This window comes from Carcharodon carcharias, chromosome 18 (assembly GCF_017639515.1).
Source record: "Carcharodon carcharias isolate sCarCar2 chromosome 18, sCarCar2.pri, whole genome shotgun sequence".
Taxonomy (NCBI): Eukaryota; Metazoa; Chordata; class Chondrichthyes; order Lamniformes; family Lamnidae; genus Carcharodon; species Carcharodon carcharias.
In genome coordinates, this window is record NC_054484.1 from 70590990 (window position 1) to 70609092 (window position 18103).

The 18103-nt window shown below is 40.6% G+C and overlaps 1 protein-coding gene across 3 annotated transcripts in view; it reads left to right on the forward strand.

The window, feature by feature from the left end:
* ddx3xa (DEAD-box helicase 3 X-linked a) overlaps positions 1 to 17903 on the forward strand; it is a 62295-nt gene extending 44392 nt beyond the window's left edge. For all 3 annotated transcript variants that reach the window (XM_041211446.1, XM_041211447.1, XM_041211448.1), the window contains 12 exons: positions 785 to 884; positions 1202 to 1337; positions 2447 to 2538; positions 2626 to 2724; positions 2801 to 2961; positions 4395 to 4539; positions 5861 to 6005; positions 9864 to 10045; positions 10273 to 10390; positions 10565 to 10718; positions 14238 to 14347; positions 15120 to 17903. In XM_041211446.1, the coding sequence (XP_041067380.1) occupies positions 785 to 884; positions 1202 to 1337; positions 2447 to 2538; positions 2626 to 2724; positions 2801 to 2961; positions 4395 to 4539; positions 5861 to 6005; positions 9864 to 10045; positions 10273 to 10390; positions 10565 to 10718; positions 14238 to 14347; positions 15120 to 15196 (1519 nt within the window). In that variant the 3' untranslated portion in view covers positions 15197 to 17903. The remainder of the gene's footprint in view (positions 1 to 784; positions 885 to 1201; positions 1338 to 2446; positions 2539 to 2625; positions 2725 to 2800; positions 2962 to 4394; positions 4540 to 5860; positions 6006 to 9863; positions 10046 to 10272; positions 10391 to 10564; positions 10719 to 14237; positions 14348 to 15119) is intronic.
* The last annotated feature ends 200 nt before the right edge of the window (positions 17904 to 18103 follow it).

The following is an 18103-nucleotide window of genomic DNA, read 5'->3' on the forward strand; positions in this document are numbered from 1 at the left end:
TGGAGAAAGATTGAGAGTTTCAACAGAATTTGTTGGACAGTTGCAGGACTGGAGGAGATTCAAGACTGGGAGGGGGTGAGGCTGTGAAGGAATTTAAACAGTACAAACTTTGAATTGACTATGTTGAATTGAGAATTATTGCAGGTCATGGAGGATGGTAGTATGAGTGTTCAGGATTTGGTGAAAAATAGAGGTAGTGGTTTATAGTGCGGGCTAAAGATGCTTGCAGTTTCCTAGTCTTTAAGTAGAGGAAATTGTGGGTAGTCCAAGACTGGATATCTGGCTGACTGTTAAAAAAGTACAGAAGCAGTGGATGGGTCAAGAATTGAAGTCAATTTGTCTGAAAGCTAATACTGCCTTGGGTGATGTTGCCAGTGGTCAGCATGACTGGGGACCCAGGGCAGATCTTTGGAGTGTGGGGAAACTAGAGATGCTGGGTTTGGAAGGAATGCATTTGGAGGTCTGCATATGATAGGCAAGTGTAGAATGAAGTGAGTTCGATAGTAGAATGTGGATCTTTGAGGGTGGCCTGTAAAGGTTGCAGAGATGGGGAATAATCTGCAGTTATCCCTGTTTATAAAGCATTAGCATTTGAGATTTCCCTACTTTATAAAAACTATCAATTTGGAAATATTTCCCATTTTGGTGTTTGCGCTGACTGGAGCGTTTGTCTCGTAATTACCCTTGCTGCAAGTGTTGGATGCGTGTTGGCTTGCAGCAGTGCTATAATCGGAATAAAGTTAAGACTGCCCTTTTTCCTGAAAAATGTGTCTTCTGTGTTTAGGGAGTTGTTTTCTGCAAGCAACACGGGAATCAACTTTGAGAAGTATGATGACATTCCTGTTGAAGCAACTGGTGCAAACTCTCCTCCTCATATTGAAACTGTAAGTTCATTCCTTGAGGACTAATACTTTTACATTTTGCCTTTTTTAAAAAAAAAATCAATTGAGATTGTGTTCCAGATATAAATTTGGGTCGTAGTGCAATAGCAGCACCCATGAAGAGCCAGAAAACACAAGAATTGTTGAGGTCAGGGGAAGTGAAGTATAACCAGGTTTTACCATAATGGCTAAACCGAAGTAGCATTGGGAGGTGCCACCTTCGTCGTCCATAATGTTCAAAGTCCAACAAAATTGGGTTCAAAACAGTGGACGGAGGCAGATACATTAATGCAGTTTTCAGCTTGAATTATGCTTTTTAGTTCCAGGATGTAAACATGGGAGAAATAATAATGGGTAACATTGAGTTGAGTCGCTATGATCGTCCAACCCCTGTGCAGAAACATGCGATCCCCATCATTATATCGAAGAGGGATTTGATGGCATGTGCTCAAACAGGCAAGTATAATTCTTGAAAGTTGGTAGAACATGTAGTACTAATAATTTAATGGTATAATTTGTGGCCACCACAATACTAATTTGACACATTGGTTCTTCATTTCTTGTACATGATTTTTGGCCACACTTGTGTAAATATGTAAACTCATGCTGAGCCGCTTTAAAATTGAATGCTTTTTAATGTTTGGTTAGAAGTTTTGACTAGACTTGTACCTCAATTGAATCTGCAATTTCACTTTAGAAATGTAGAAGTAGCTTTTTTAGTTACCATTGAGAACAACTCCTCTCAATGCCCCCCCAGCCCCTTTACATAAATTGACCTGACCTGTATCTCCTGCCTGCCTTGATTCCATAACCAATAAACCATTGCTTAACAAATCTTTTAACTCCAATTTTGATTTTCCAATTGTCCTAGCCTGCAGGTGAATCAACAGTTTTGAGGTTCGGTGCTCAGATCTGAACCTGGTGCTCTTAAATATTGTCCAACTCTAGCTTTATACAGCAGCAATATCACTTCTCAGATTCCACTTGGTTGAAATAAAAGCTAATGCTCAGTTTGCATTTTTTGTTCTTTTTGCACCTTTCCTCATTCTGACTTCTGTGCAAGGCCCCATAGACCTCTGCTACCACAGTTCCCAGCCTGTGAATTTAGAAAATAATGATTAGGCTGCCTTGGGTCCAAAATTGTGGCAGATGGAATTCCAGCAAAAGGTAATCAAGTTTTGCTCAGTTCTATCAAGCCCCTTTGGCACCTTCTGCTCTGTCTGTGCTTAACTTGTACAACCTAACCTCGTGTTGGCAAACTTCAGTATACAACAACCCATTCCTTCAAAGCTTTACACAAATGATCAATTGAGGACCCAGCACAAATTATAGATACACCATTAGGTGCATTGGAGCACATGCCCATTATTGCTTCTAACTCCTACCCTTTAACCAATTCCCTCAATAGGTTACCCTCCAATTCATGCACTTGGGCTTTCTAATGAGTTATATTTGTAGAATGACAGATCAATAAGTCAAATAGAGGGTTAGTGTAATTTTTTTACACTTGAAGCAATTAGACTTGCATTATTCAATAATCAAAGATTCCTCATGTTACCCTCTAGGCTCTGGAAAAACTGCAGCATTTTTGCTTCCCATTCTTAGCCAGATCTATGCAGAAGGCCCTGGTGAAGCCTTAAAGAATGCAAAAGCGCAAGTAAGCAATCTTAATTTTTTTCAAATTCAGAAGCAGTATTCATTTTAATATTTCTGTACCCTTATTAGCACATGTCTATTCCAACAGGATTCCTCTAAATATGGTCGTCGTAAGCAATATCCAATTGCTTTGGTTTTAGCACCTACCAGAGAACTTGCAGTACAGATATATGATGAATCCAGGAAGGTGAGGTTTTAAAATAGCTCTTGCTATTCATAATTTTAGCAGAATCTGGTTTACATTTTAAAATTTTTATTTGCAGTTTGCATATCGTTCTAAAGTTCGCCCTTCTGTCGTTTATGGAGGAGCCGACATTGGACAACAGATCAGAGATTTGGAACGTGGATGTCATCTTCTTGTAGCCACTCCTGGACGTTTAGTTGATATGATTGAGAGAGGAAAGGTTGGATTAGACTATTGCAAGTATGTTGAAGTCTTTATATAAAATGGCTTGTGCTTTTGTTCTAATAGAAAACTGAATTTAATACTCCAGTTATGCACTTATTGAGTAAATGATGTATTGCCTCTTTCCTCTCTTCCCCCCCCCCCCCCCCCCCCCCCCCCCCCCCCCATTGGGCAGCAAGATGTTGAATGAGAATCTTCTAACCACTTCTCCTGACTTCTGTTATCTGCATATTGATATTGTGCCAGAGATCAGATAATATCCACGATTTTAAAAAAATCAAAACTGTCATATTTGGAATTCGGACTCTCTTTTTTGCAGGTCCATACTTAGAAAGATGAAGTTGGTATTAATTAATCGAGCCTCTACATTGTGCATTGCTGATGAGTTTTCATCTCCATAGTTGATTGGTGAATCCCTGCCTCTTGTTTGAAGAGGGGTTTCATTGGTAGCCTTCTAGTATGGTGTACTTGTTTGAGTGTTTTAATGAGGTAGAGGGGGCTGATGAGGCAACGCAGCATGTATCATGCACAGGACTTCCAAAAGGCATTTAAAGTGCCACATGAGCTTGCCAAAGTTGAAGCCTACGGGATAAAAAGGGGCCGTACATGGATGAAGTTGGCTGAGTGACAAGAAACAAGCTATCAGAAAGCGTATTAATTTCCATCTTCCATGTCTATGATGTGTTAGGGTTATATTCTGGCAGGACAAAATCACAAATGCAGCAGTCTTAAAGGCAGAACTCCCAAGTCTAATCAAACATAAACTTCTGTGGATCAGGCACATCCATAGCATGAAATATGGTTGCATACCCTTTCTGTATGATGTAGCTGCAGCCAGGTGATCAGTGGGGTCCCCAAGGCTTTGCTTCTAGGATTTCTAGGAAACTGACCATGAAGCCTCTCAACACTGTCATCCAGGAGTCAGCAGCTGGCAAAAGAGGAAAATGGTGTGGCTACAGCTTGGCAACATGTGCCAGTGCCAAAGATGACAATGCTTGCCAACTTCGTATGTAGAAGCTGCCTCCAGGATTGGCTTTCACAGCTGTCAGCAAAAGTGCACCAAATAAAGACACCCCACCTAAATGAAATGTTTGTCCATGATCTCTTGTGGATGGAAGGATGCCAGCTACTGGCCCATTGCTGAGTTGGCTAATGCTGAAAATGGACTTTGGTTGCAAGGAAAAGAATTAGCAATGCTAATTAGCTTTTAGCTCCTCAGTGCTATTGAGATGAGCGCTGCCTGATGTCTTAGCATCATATTACTTAGCTACACATAAGAGTCTAACTTGTAATCCGCTGAGTAAGTTTTAGACAAGTGACTTGTCATTCAGACCACTTTTCAATGTTTGGCCTGTAAAGGGGACGGATTTTGTAGCTTCATAGAAAATGGCAGAAATTTAAAGCTTTGTCCTTCAGTCTAGAGTTGAATATCTTTGCCCTTTTTTCTTTAGATATCTGGTGCTGGATGAGGCTGACAGGATGCTTGACATGGGATTTGAACCACAGATTCGCCGTATTGTTGAGCAGGATGCAATGCCACCAAAAGATGTGCGGCAAACTCTAATGTTCAGTGCAACATTTCCAAAAGAGATACAGGTTTGTGATATTGCTGAGACTGTCACTTAAGTGTTACACTCTTGAGAATGAAAGTTAGTTGTGTGAGCATTTTATCTTCCAAGTGGCACCAGGATAAATGGGCTGATAGATGTTATGATCGTGCTCTGCCTTGAGCAGTCTCAGTTTTACCAGGAGAACAGGAGAGTTCTATTGTTCTGGGACTGAAGATCCCCTGTTAGGGTGGTTTCTGTATTGTGCTTCCACCTCCAATGTTGCTGTTGCCACTTAAGATTATTTGTCCATTTAAAATTATTTGTGTACAGTTTTGAGAATGGCGCCATCCAAAACATCTGAATGATGCCTAGAAAATACAACCAAGTAATTGTACTTTCTGCATATAAATAAATTCTTTTAAGATCTGATTGCTTAATCTTTACAGGCAAAATCAATGCATTGCTTGGTACCATGATTTGGCAGTTGTAAGCTTTCATCCTTTGTTTTGAGTTTTACTTTCATTGGGAAATGAAGCTCTTTTGAAAGTGATTAATATCTAAGGTCAACATGGCTCCTTTTATCCTCCGTAACTGCAAGCAAGACGATAAACCCATGAAGTTAGTTTTAGATATACCTTAAGCTACAGCTTGCCAGAGTTGTATTAAACTTGATTGTGATGCAGGTTAACTAGGAACAACAATGGTATTTGCAAGGTAGTGTAAGGAAACATACTCAGAACATGCATTTTGGTGACCTAGTTCTCAAACGCTGATACGCTACCAATCTTTGCACACCTTGTTATTGCTGCCCATCTAAGAATTTTGAGCAAATAACTTGATTTTTCAAGTAAACCTCACCTAGGTGTGCCCAAAATATTCTTTGTTTGGCATCCAACCTTCCTGTTTTGACACCTTTGCTGTGCTTGGATGCAACCATGTCCCTAAACAAAACTGCCCAGTGCAGTGGAAGATAATGTGATTGCACAATGCAATTTCTTTAGGTGGCTTTCTTCTCCTACCAAACAGGCAGGTTGCTTACATTCAGTAATCTGTGGAGGTTGGCAGACTTGATGATTAATTTATTTGGGCAAGACATGTAAAGCTGCAGCATGGTGATTTAATTGTGGATGCTATACATTATGAAGTAACATGTAGTAAAATGGTTTCATTTAATTCGATAATGAGCTGCTTATATTAGTGCACTCAGTAAAATGGCAACTGCTGGTGACTTAATATACCTTAATGTGTAACTATTTGGACAAGCTTCATTTATTTTTGAATAAACGGTATGAAGAATTTAAGACTTGTAATATTGCATTTTTTAATAGTCCAGTGGTTGACTCTTCCTCACGCAAATTCATCCTTAGATACTTGCTCGTGACTTTCTTGATGAATACATATTCTTGGCAGTTGGTCGTGTGGGTTCCACATCTGAAAACATAACTCAGAAAGTGGTGTGGGTGGAGGAACAAGACAAGCGCTCATTCCTGTTGGACCTCTTGAATGCCACAGGTAAATGTAACTAAGTTTTAAAGAGAACTCGACAGAATAAGTCTCCAGCTTTTTTTCCTTTAAATGCTGAATCAAGTCAGTACCTCCACTTAAGCCTGAAAGGATCTTCTCCTGAACCAATTTATAGCCTATTCAGTAATACCAGCCCCAGCACTCTTAACATAGAAACATATAACTTAGGAGCAAGAATAGGCCATTCAGTCCTTTTGCACCTGGTCTGGCATTCAATAAGATCATGGCTGATCTGACTGTGGCTTCAACTCCACTTTCCTGTCTGCCCCCCCCCCCGCCCGCCCGCCCCCATTACAAGAGATCCACTTGTTTTACAAAATCCCTAAAATATCTTTGGCATCGCTGTACCATGTCTGATTTAATTTACAGTATGGGGCTAATTAAAAGGCAGTTCCTGTTGACCATTGTCATCATACAGGCAATCCTGGATCAGTTTTTGCATGTGCTATAAAACTTAGGCATTGTTCAAGATTGGTTGCTATTAGAGATCTGCAAATTGACTTTCTCATTTTGAAAGATTGTGGAGTGACTTCCATTGCAGCAGTTGCCTCCAGCATTAACAGCTTGGAATCCATTTTTGAAGTGACTATTACTGTGGTGTATGCATTTTTTAGCACAGAAAAACTGTCATTCTGGATATTTATTTGCTTCAAATTAACTGATGCGATTTTTAAAAATTCATGGGGCACTAGTACTGGGAAAAGTTGGAAGAGTACCGTCGGGGCAGTCTACACTTGAACTGTGCTGCGGACATGTATAACTAGATTAAGGGCTCTGTATCTGAATGCCTGCAGCAAGATTGTCAACTCAAATGGAAATTCATATGTATGACCTGATGGCTGTTAGATGTGGCTATAAGGAAACAAAAGCTGGGACCTGAATATCCAAGGGTATAACACATTTAGGAAGGCCAAGAAAGTAGGGAAAGGTGTTGGGGCAAATCTTTATTCAGAGGTATTAGTACTGTAGTGAGAAGACCTCTTCTAAAGATCATGATGTAAAAATTTTGGGTGGAACTAAAACAGCAAGGGACATAAAACATTGGGAGTTGTGGTAAGTAAACCACAGTATAAATCAAGAAATCAGGCGTGTAACAAGAGTAATAAGTAATCATGGAGGATTTCAATCTACATAGACTGGGTAAACATTAGTACTAATGTTGTGGAAGATGAATTCTTGAAATGTAGGCAAGATGGTTTTCTAGAGTAGTGTGTTAAGGAACCAGCTAGGGAACAGGCTATTTTAGATCTAGTATTGTGCAATGGAAAAGGGCTAATTTAATTTCATTGTAAAGGAGCCATTAGGAAAGTGACTGTATGATAGAATTTGATGTTGAGTTTGGAAGTGGTGCAGTTTAATCAGAAACTGGGGTCTTAAACCTAATAATATGAAGGTATGAATGGCAAATTTGTTGTAGTAGATGGTAGACAGGTAATGGCTAACGTTTTTAAAGAATTAATACATATTTTAAAACAAATATATTCCTCAATGCAGAAAAATCCAGCAAGGAAAGTGTTCCAACTGTTGCTACTGAAAAGTGGGTAAGAAAGGGAAAGTACAGTAAGGTAGTGAGAAACCTAAGAACAGACTCTGAAAGCTTCTACAAGTATGTTAAAAGAAAAAGATCAGCAAAACAAATGTGGGTCCATTGCAAGCAAGAGCCTGGAGAATTTAGAGGTATATGGAAATGGCAAAGAAACTAAACAATACATAATCCACAAACATTCACTCCCTCCACCACTGGCACACAGCAGCAGTGTGTACCATCTACAAGAAGCACTGCAGGAATTCATCAAGGCTCCTTAATGCCTTCCAAACCCACTACCATCTAGAAGGACAAGGGCAGATAGATGGGAACACCACCACCTGGAAGTTCCCCTCCAAGTCAATCACCATCCTGATTTGGAAATATATCACCGTTCCTTCACTGCTGCTGGGTCAAAATCCTGGAACTTCCTCCTTAACAGCACTGGGTGTACCTACACCACATGGATCAAACTGGTTCGAGAAGGCACCACCACCACCTCAAGGGCAACTAGGAATAGGCAATAAATGTTGGCCCAGCTGGTGAAGCCCACATCCCATGAATAAAAAAAAAAATATTTGATCCATCTTCACTGAGGAAAATACTAAAAACCTCCCAGAAGTAATGGAGAATCAAGGGACTGGTGTAAATGAGGAACTGCAAGACAATAAAAATAAACTAGAGAAATTAGACTTAACGAAGATAAACCCACAGGACCTGATGATCTACATGCCAGCGTGTTGAGAGGTGACTGCAGAGATGGTAGATGCATTGGCCATGTTTCAAAATTGTATAGACTCTGGAATGGTTCCTGCAGATTGGAAGGTGGCAAATATAACCCTGCTATTTGAGAAAAGGGAGAGACATTACAGGGAACCACAGACCTGTTGGATTGACATCAGTAGTAGGGAAAATGTTAATCTATAAAGGATGTAATAAAGTTCTTTATATTAAAAAAAATAGAACTGGGCAGAGTTGACGTGGATTTGTGAAAGAGAAATCATGTTTAACAAACCTGTTGGAGATTTTGAGGATGTAACTAGCAGAATAGATAAGGGGAACCTGTGGATGTGGTATAGATTTCCGAAAGCTCCTAAGGTCCCAGACGAGGTTAGAAAACAAAATTGGAGCACATGGCCTCTGGGGTGATATACTGGCATGGATTGAGAACTGGTTAATGGACGGAAAACAATAAATGGGTCACTTTCAGGTTGGCAGGCTGTGACTAGTATACTGCTTGGGCCTCAGCTATTCGTAATCTATCAATAATTTGGATGTGGAGATTAAATGTAATATTTCCAAGTTTGCAGATGGACAAACTAGATGCCAGTGAGTTGATTATAATGCATTGATGCTTCAAGGGGATTTGGAGAGGCTGAGTGAATGGGCACAAATTTGGCAGAAGCGATACAAAGTGGAAAAATGAGGTAATCCACTTTGGTAGGTAAAACAGAAATACAATATTTCCTAAAAGGTGAGGTTGAGGTGTTGATGTCCAAAGGGACCTGGGTATCCTTTTCCGAGTTACTGAGCTAACATGCAAGTACAATCAATTAAGAAGGCAAATTGTATGTTTTTCTATTCAAGAGGATTTGAGTATAGGAGTAAAGATGCCTTCAAATTATATAGAGCCTTGGTGAGTCCATACCTGAAGTATTGTGTGCGGTTCTGGTGGTCTTACCGAAGATGTACTTGCCAGAAAGGGAATGCAATGAGGATTCATTAAGCTAATTCCTGGGATGGAGGGATTCTCATATGAGGAAAGGTTAAATAGACTGGGTCTTTTAATCCTTCTACTCTCCAGCGAATAGATCCCATTCAAATGTACAAAATTCTCTGGGGCTTGACAGGGTAGATTCAGGTAGGCTGTTTCCCTTGGTTGGGTGGGGGGGTGGTGGTAGTGGTCTAGAACCAGGGGGCACAGTCTCAGAATAAGAGACAGGCCATTTAGGACTGAGGAATTTTTTCACTGAGGCTGGTGAATCTTTGGAATTCCCTGCCCAGAAGGTTCTGGAGGCTGTCGTTCAGTATATTCAAGACTCTGATTGATTTCCACATTGGAATCAAGGGGTGAGACTTGTGGGAATTGTGCAGAAAAATGGTGTTGAGGTAGATCATCAGCCATGACCTCATTTCGGCTTGAAGGGCTGAATGGCCTACTCCTGTTCCTATTTCTTGTGATTTTGTTCCATTCTATATTAGAAACTTGAACGGAAAATTGTCTTTCACCCATCACTAGGAAAAAGTCTTTTAGATTTGCCTTCAAACCAGGGATGCTATCCTTCATTATTTGATGTCCAACCAATTAATTCTCTTTTTAGGGAAAGACTCTCTCACACTGGTCTTTGTGGAGACTAAGAAGGGTGCCGATTCATTGGAGGATTTCCTTTACCGTGAAGGTTATGCTTGTACAAGTATCCATGGTGACCGCTCTCAGAGAGATAGAGAAGAGGCTCTACATCAGTTCCGCTCTGGAAGATGCCCAATCCTGGTTGCCACTGCGGTACTTGTCAAAATAATTCTCAATTGAGTTAAACAATGTTGAACTAGTGTAACCTGTATGCATTTGAGCTTATTTAGATTTTTGCATCATACATTGCTAGGGTTTGTATCGTCCAGTTTAATACCCAAATTACTAATGGTGCTTTCATTACTGTCAGCCAGATAATGAGCTGAATTGTCAGTGTAATTTGTATTGATTTGAGTAAAATATAATTTTCCAATTCACAGGTTGCAGCCCGTGGACTTGACATTTCTAACGTCAAACATGTTATAAATTTTGACCTACCTAGTGACATTGAGGAGTATGTACATCGCATTGGGCGAACTGGTCGTGTTGGCAACCTTGGTATGTTGCATCAATTGATCTGGTTGCCAAATTTTATTTATAAAAGGGGATATATTTAAATACTATCTTAATGTATCTGTTTGTATTAAGTGCACCACTAATCCTGCAATAATGTTTAAAATAAAATGCCGTGTTTTTTGCATGGATTTAATATGCACTACTTTTGTTTCTTAGGTCTTGCCACTTCATTCTTTAATGAGAAGAACAGCAATATTACTAAAGATCTTTTGGATCTGCTTGTGGAAGCTAAGCAAGAAGTACCATCCTGGCTAGAAAACCTGGCGTATGAGCAGCAGCATAGGAGCACTGGTCGTGGACGATCAAAGAGGTAAACTGCAGGCAAAAAAATTCCTGACCATGCTTTCTTTCTGCATTTTCCTTTTCACAGTTTACAGAAGTATCAACTCAAAATTAAGGATCAATAATGTAGTAACTAATCCAGTAAAATATTCAGGAGAAACTTCTTTTAACTAGCATGCTTAGAATGTGTATATATAAATTCAACAGGGATGAGAAATTCCCACGGGGAGATGTTGAAGTGTTTGGCAAGAAGGGCTGCTGAGTGAGAGGGAGGAGGGGAGTTGGGAAGAGGGGGCACTTTTTGGTGAGTTAGTGGTGGGCGCTCAGTGGGGGAGAGGGGCTTCACTGAATTTTTTTGTCACCAGGGAATATGGAGAGCCATGCTGAAACCTACACAAGTACATGTGAAAATACTTAATAGAAGTTACTCCAAAAAGGTTATCATATTTGCGTCTTAGGCTGTCCCTCAGGATCAAGGATGACTTGCTTCCACACTAAAAATGAGTTCTTGGGTGACTGAGAAGTTCAGTGCATGACCTACAGCCTCACGGATGGGGCAGGCAGTTGTAAGGGGAGCAGGTGGGTGGGTTGCCACGCAACCCTTTGTCAGTGCTTGGCTTCAGCTAGCCCTAGGCTATGAGACTCTAGGTGTTAAACTCCCTCCCAGATGCTTTCCCTCCACTTCACACGACCTTGGGCTAGGGATTCCCAGATGGTGGGTATGTTGCACTTCTTTTAAGGTTTTGAGGGTGTCCTTGAAGCATTTCCTCTGCTCTCCTGGGGCTCGCTTGCTGTGTCAAAACTCTGAGTAGAGCGCATATTTCAGGAGTCTTGTGTCAGGCATGCAGATGACGTAGTCCACCCAGTGGAGCTGATTGAGCATGGTCAATGCTTCAATGCTGGGGATGTTGGCCTGAGTGAGAACACTTGACGGTGCACCCATTCTGCAAATCCATTGGCAGGATCTTGCAGAGGTAGTGCTGGTGGTACTACAGAGTTTTGAGGTGCCTACTGTACATAGTCCACATTTGAGCCATATAGGAGGGCAGGTATCATTACTGCTCTGTAGAATGAGCTTGGTGCCAGGATTGAGGTCTTCACTTTTCCAAAGGCTGTGCTGGCACACTGAAGATTGTGTTGAACTTGAAGGTGGGGAGTGTGGGTGGGTGGTGGCGCAGTGCAGTGTGGAGGGGGCGGGCTGAGGCTGGTAGAGTACCTTTTGTCTCGCTAATGTTTAGTTTAAGGCCGATGCTTCGTATGCCTTAATGTAGTTGACGATGGCTTGGAACTAAGTCTCCTAGTGTGCATAGACACAAGCATCCTCTGCATACTGTAGTCCAATGACACAAGATGGGACGATTTTGGATCTAGCCTGCAGGCAGCGGAGGTTGAACAGCTTCCTGCTTGTTCTGTTGTTACTCCACTCTAGCAGGATGCTTGCTGAGGTTCAGATGGAGCATTGTGGCAAGGATGATTAAGAAGAGCTTTGGTGCAATGACAGCCTTGCTTGACCCCAGCCCAAATGTGGATTGAGTCTGTGGTGGATCCATTGAGCAGGTGGAGGATGGTGACAAACTTTGAGGCAGCTGAAACTGAAGAGGATGCTCCATAACCCTTCGTTGTTGACCGGTGTCAAAAGCTTTACGTGTATTATCATAGGTTGATCTATAATACAGCATAGTAACATTTGGCATGTGCATAATTGCTGTTTGCTGGTGTCTAGGGTAGGGTGATGTTGCTTTTCAAGAGTTATATATTTCTTGGGATGTGAGCTTTGCTGGCAATACCAGCACTTGTCCATCCCAAATTTCCCTTCAGAGGGTGGCAGAGTTTGAATGGGGGCATGTTAGAAAATAGTTTGCAAAGCAAAAGGACTGGCAGTACTTCACTTCACATGTACATAATCCAGCACGGTCATGTTCTGTTAGCGCATTTTTTTTTGTTCATGGGGATATTGGTGTCGCTGGCTAGGCCAGACTTTGTTGCTATTTTGAGATGGTGTGTTGCCACCTTGAACTGTTATGTCCATGTGTTGTAGGAACGCCCATGGTGCTGTTAAGGAGTCCCAGGGTTTTGACCCAGTGGCAGTGAAGGAATGGTAAATATAGTTACAAGTCAGGGTGGTGTGTGGCTTGATGGTAGTGTTCCCATGCATCTATTGCCCTTGTCCTCCTAGGTGGTAGAGGTCACAGGTTTGCAAAATGTTGTTGCAGGAGCTTGGTGAGTAACTGCAATGCATGTTGTAGATGCTACACGCTGATGTCATTGTGCATCGGTGGTGGAGGGAGTGAATGTTTACATTGGTGAATAAGGTGCCAATCAAGCAGGCTGTTTTGTCCTGGATGGTGTCCAGCTTTGAGTGTTGTTGGAGCTGCTCTCATCCAGGCAAGTGGAGAGTATTCTATCACACTGCTGACTTGTCTTGTAGATGTGGACACGTTTGTGGAGTCAGGAGGAGAATTCTGCAGAATTCCCAGCCTCTGACCTGCTCTTGTAGCCACAGTATTTATGGCTGGTGCAATTCCATTTCTGGTCAATGGATGTTAGTTTGGGGTGGGGTGGCGGGTGGATTCGGTGATAGTGCCATTGAATGTCAAGGGAAGATAGTTGGATTCTCTTGTTGGAGATGGTCATTGCCTGGCTTTTGTATGGCATCAGTGTTATTGCTACTTGTCAGTCCAAGCCTGGATATTGTCCAGGTCTTGCTGCGTATGGATGTGGACTGCTTCAGTATCTGGTCATGAATGTTGCTGAACACTCTGCAACCATCAGCAAATCTGTTAGATATCCTAGTCCAGACAGACAAACTTAGTGCTGATATTTCCATAACTGAAAACAATGGACTCCACCAAGGTGAGGCATCTCTGGCTCCAAGCTGATCTACATGTAAAAGTTTCTCTCTTTCCTTGAATGCAGTGAATGTGTGGTGGCTGTTGTCTGGGGCATTTGGTTGTAACAATCCTCATTTCTTGATTGAGTTACATGATGACAATTATCTTGTGCCACTGTTGTGATGTCACCATTTCTAGTCCTTTAATTCAGTTTTTGTTGGAATGTTTGAAATTGACCTATTACAATATAGCCTGAGAGATTTAGCTTTTATTCACAGTACTTGTCTGGTTTTTGGGGTTTTTCATATTTCATAATCTATTTGCAGGGGTTTCCAATCCACAACAAAATATTCTTGATATGCTGCAAAGGGAAAATCTAGATTCAATTTGTTCTAACAACTTCACTGTCCAGATACCATGAACTCTTATTATAATGAAATGGTAGGCTTAATTCGAGTTGGCAATGGGCTTGAACAATTGCATTAGCTGAAGACCAGAAGCAGTTGCTGCTTGCCTCTACCATCTCCCTCTAAACTCAGGCTACTTACGGTGCATTTATTTATGGTTAATTAACCTTTCACTTCCAGCCTCCCAGTTTTGAACTTGTAAACCATTTGTAACATGCAAGTTATAAGAATATTGGAACTGGAATAGTAGAGTTGAGTGAAGCAATGTTAATAAGTTCTTAATAAAAGCATACGAATTTTGCATTGCAGTCGGTTTGGAGCAGGATTTGGTGCCAGAGATTACAGGCAGACCAACAGCAGCTTCAATACTCGTGGAAACCGCAGCACTGGCCACAGTGGACCCAGAGGATATGGAGGAGGTAAGGTATCTGTTGTGTCTAGTACTTAGAATTTACTTGCCCAAAATCTTAGCATGCATAATATACTGTAAATGGAGGAGGTATGTGCAGCCTGTTTTCCTAGTTGTCAACAACAAAGCTTTTGTCTTAACAAAGATTTTGTATGTTGGAGATGGGTTTCTGAGATTGCTGGTTACTTGTATTAATAGTTAACTCCTTAAAATTGGATGTTTACGGAATAGAATTTAAAAACCTAAAGTAGAAACTTAAACTAATTGAATACTGAAAATAATTAAGTTTGCCTTAGATTGAAGCTGCAGTGAATATTTTTTTGCTGTTTATTTTGGGAGTATTGCAAATTGAAGATCCTAGCTGCCAAAATAGCCATATGATTGAGCTAAGTTTGTAGATGGGACTGCCTTGTTCCTTCAAATTTTAACTTGTGCTGCGCTCTAGATTCTAGGTTGTCTTCCACCTAAAGGCAGTTGCCACTTTTGGATTATAGTTACACAAGTGCATTTTGTGTAGTATTGTGGTCATTTCTTTTGAGCCAGTACAATATCAGCAGGCTTTTAAAATTGTATAGTCAGTAACCACTCCCCATGCTCAGCATCCATCTGTCTTAACATTGACTCCAGTAAGAGCCTGAATAGCAACCAGTACAATGATCCGGATAACGTTTTCCTTTACTATTGCAGGGTGCCACGGTCAATTGCTATTTCAATAAGCAGCAAGTGGCACACAGACTGAAGTAGAAATTTTAAATCTCTAACTGAGCACATCTGTTTTCCAGGTGGATATGGAAACTATTACAATGCTGATGGATATGGTGGAGCTTACAACTCCCAGGTGGATTGGTGGGGAAACTGAAGAATATATTGCAGTGGATGCCACCTTGCCAAACAAGCTAAATGGAAACCACATGTAACTGAGCCAGACTATACCTTGTGTAGCTTCAAGAACTCACAGTACATTACCAGCTGTGATTCTCTGGATTTTTTAAAGGGAGCTCAAATGCAAAGAGAAAGCAGTAGCAGAGGAACACAAACCCTAGACCATGGAGAAAATGTGGCCATAAACAGCACTAGAATATTGGCTATAGATGTTTAAACTGTGTGCTGTGTTTAAGTTTATTTCTCTGTAACTGAGGATCATTTGTATGTTAATGTACTGTGCCTTTATAGAGGAACTTTTATTTTTGATGTCCTACTGGTTCATTGGGCCTGAGTTCTCACAATCATTCTCTAGCACAATCTGAGAGAGACTTGGGCAAAACAAACCTTGGCAGAAGCAGGGTGAAATGGCTTTGAGTCATTTACCCAGTTGCACTTAACATTGTTACAAGGCTGAAAATAAGCAGCAACCTCCATTACGGCCTTGACATGCGTGACCTGTAAAGACAACTTGGGGCATTTGCAGCATTCTGATCCCTAATGTAGGGAACCAATGTTGCTCACTCTATCCTGGATAGATACCTGTTGGGGGACATGGTAGTTTTACAAGCCATTCCAACAATGTGTACAGTGTCAAGTTTTAATACACTGCTGTTTCAGATTACACCTAAGCAAATGCAAAAGTTCAGAAAACTTGACATCTAGTAACTTGACAACATTTAAAGGCAGCTAGTTAACTAATTCAGGCTTGCCTGGAGTGGGCAGAAAGTAGCTAGGAATGTATTTTTTTAGGGGATTTTGAAAACTTGAAGTTTTTAGATATGGATGAAAATCCCATCCATTAGAAATCTTAAAATGCCTGCCGTATATAAAAGGAAATTGAAATTTCAGAATGGCTAAATGGACCATTGCACCGAGCAACTGTAGAGGCAGACTCGGCTGATTTTGGTCTGATACGCATGCTAGTGTTGTTTTTTGGTCAAGGGGAACGAACAGAAAGATCTCTGCAGCAGGCTTCTTTACTGAAAAAAAATTACATTTGTGTATATTCAAGCTGCGTTACAAAGTTCAGAAAAGCCGCATTTAACTGTTTACTGTAGATTCTGTAAAGTTGCTCCACTAGGGTCTGAAGTTTGATGCTTGGAGATCACAGAGAATGGAAATGTACACATTACTGCACAAGGTGCCAACGCTGGCAATCGATCGCATATCCGCTACAGCATAGTGGAGTGGGTTTCCTTTTGCACTGTCCATTATGTGGACGAATTGTCAGTTTAATCCGCTAAATCTGGCCAAAGATAAGTTTTCCCACCTGTTGTTTAAATGTTGAGCTGCACAATGTTGCAGTCAGGTGAGTTGACTTCAAACTGCCAAGATAGGGTAGTTTTTTTCTTAGCTTAAGTGGCCAGGCTGCCAGTATAAAAACTACTGGAAATCTTAGGTGGTGGAGAATGAACTGAAAAGTAGCAAAAGAACTTATCAAGTGCAATACATCTAAGTGTGTTGTGCCTTCTTGTACTGAAATTCTCATCAATGGAAAGTAGATGCACTGACAGTATTGAGCTAATCTCTTGTGATGAATGGTGCTATACAGGTAGGTTTAGGCCCTTATACATTGTGCCCATCAGGTTTTATATAAGAGATCTAAATACCTTTAACAAATTTATTTTAATGCACATTCAAAGAATATTTTATATACAGATGTCTTGTCTTGCATGCATTTTCTTGAACCTCCAAGTCTTTTTTTGCAGTGATTGTCAAACGCAGCTTAGTTAGAAGGGGAGGGGGTGGGAAAGAGGCTAGATACCAAACCAGGACTATTTTGGGACCATGGGGGTCTAACAGTTGGGAATTAACTATTTGCACACAACAGATCTAGGTATTTTTGCTGCTAGTTTTGTGTAATATTTATTCATTTGACAAATATTTAATTTTTGTGTTTTTGTTTTGTAAGCCTAAAAGTGATTCTTTGAAAGTTCATAGAAAACCCGAAAAAGTAACTTGACCAAAAGACAGTCCAAAAACACTGGCACTTGAATGTTGAATGTCAACGTATGCGTGAATATATATATACATATATTTCGGGGTAGCGTGAGCTCTTATTGTTAAGGTCATATTGGACCCAGAGTCAGAAACTGAACCACAACCCACCGTCGGCCTTGATTGCCGCTAATTCCCATTGTCCTATCAAATTCATTCATGTGGGTAATTTGATCAAAACTGAAATAAAATATGCCAAGGTTTGGACAGAGTTTCTTAAAATTCTAGAGGAAAATGTTTAGAAAATGGCAAAATGTTGAGGTACTCCAATTTGTTTTTTATGTTAGTGAATGTCTGGCAAAGAGCAAATTTAATACATGTGGTTATCAATTTATTGTTGCATTTAGTTGCATTTGTGTATTAAGTGACTTGGGTATTCAACTTGACACTTCTAAGCAAGTGGTAGTTTTTAGACCTAACATTCATAAATTGTAGAAATGCTCTTCATACTGTAACTTCCAACAACATAACTATTGCAGTGCATGAATGTGTCCAGTCTTGCTCAGTGCATTGAATACCTTTTAGTCACTGTAGATCTAGAATTTGCTTTCACTAGTTTAGATGCTATGCTCTACATTGCACAAGAAGACTCAGCTGTGCATTACTTGTATGATTTTATCAATAAAAGTTTTGAGCTGCATCAACTAATGGTTTTGTGCTGACTTGTGGGAATGGAGCAAATTCTAGAGAATGAAGTTTAAGCTTAGTCTCAACTTTGTACAAATATCAAAAATCTCCAGTTTTGACATTTTTAAAACACACACATTGGAAAATTTAGGCTTGCTGTAAGTCAGCTGTAGCTTGGCGATAACTTTTGTTTTATCAATCCATATTGTGGGACCCA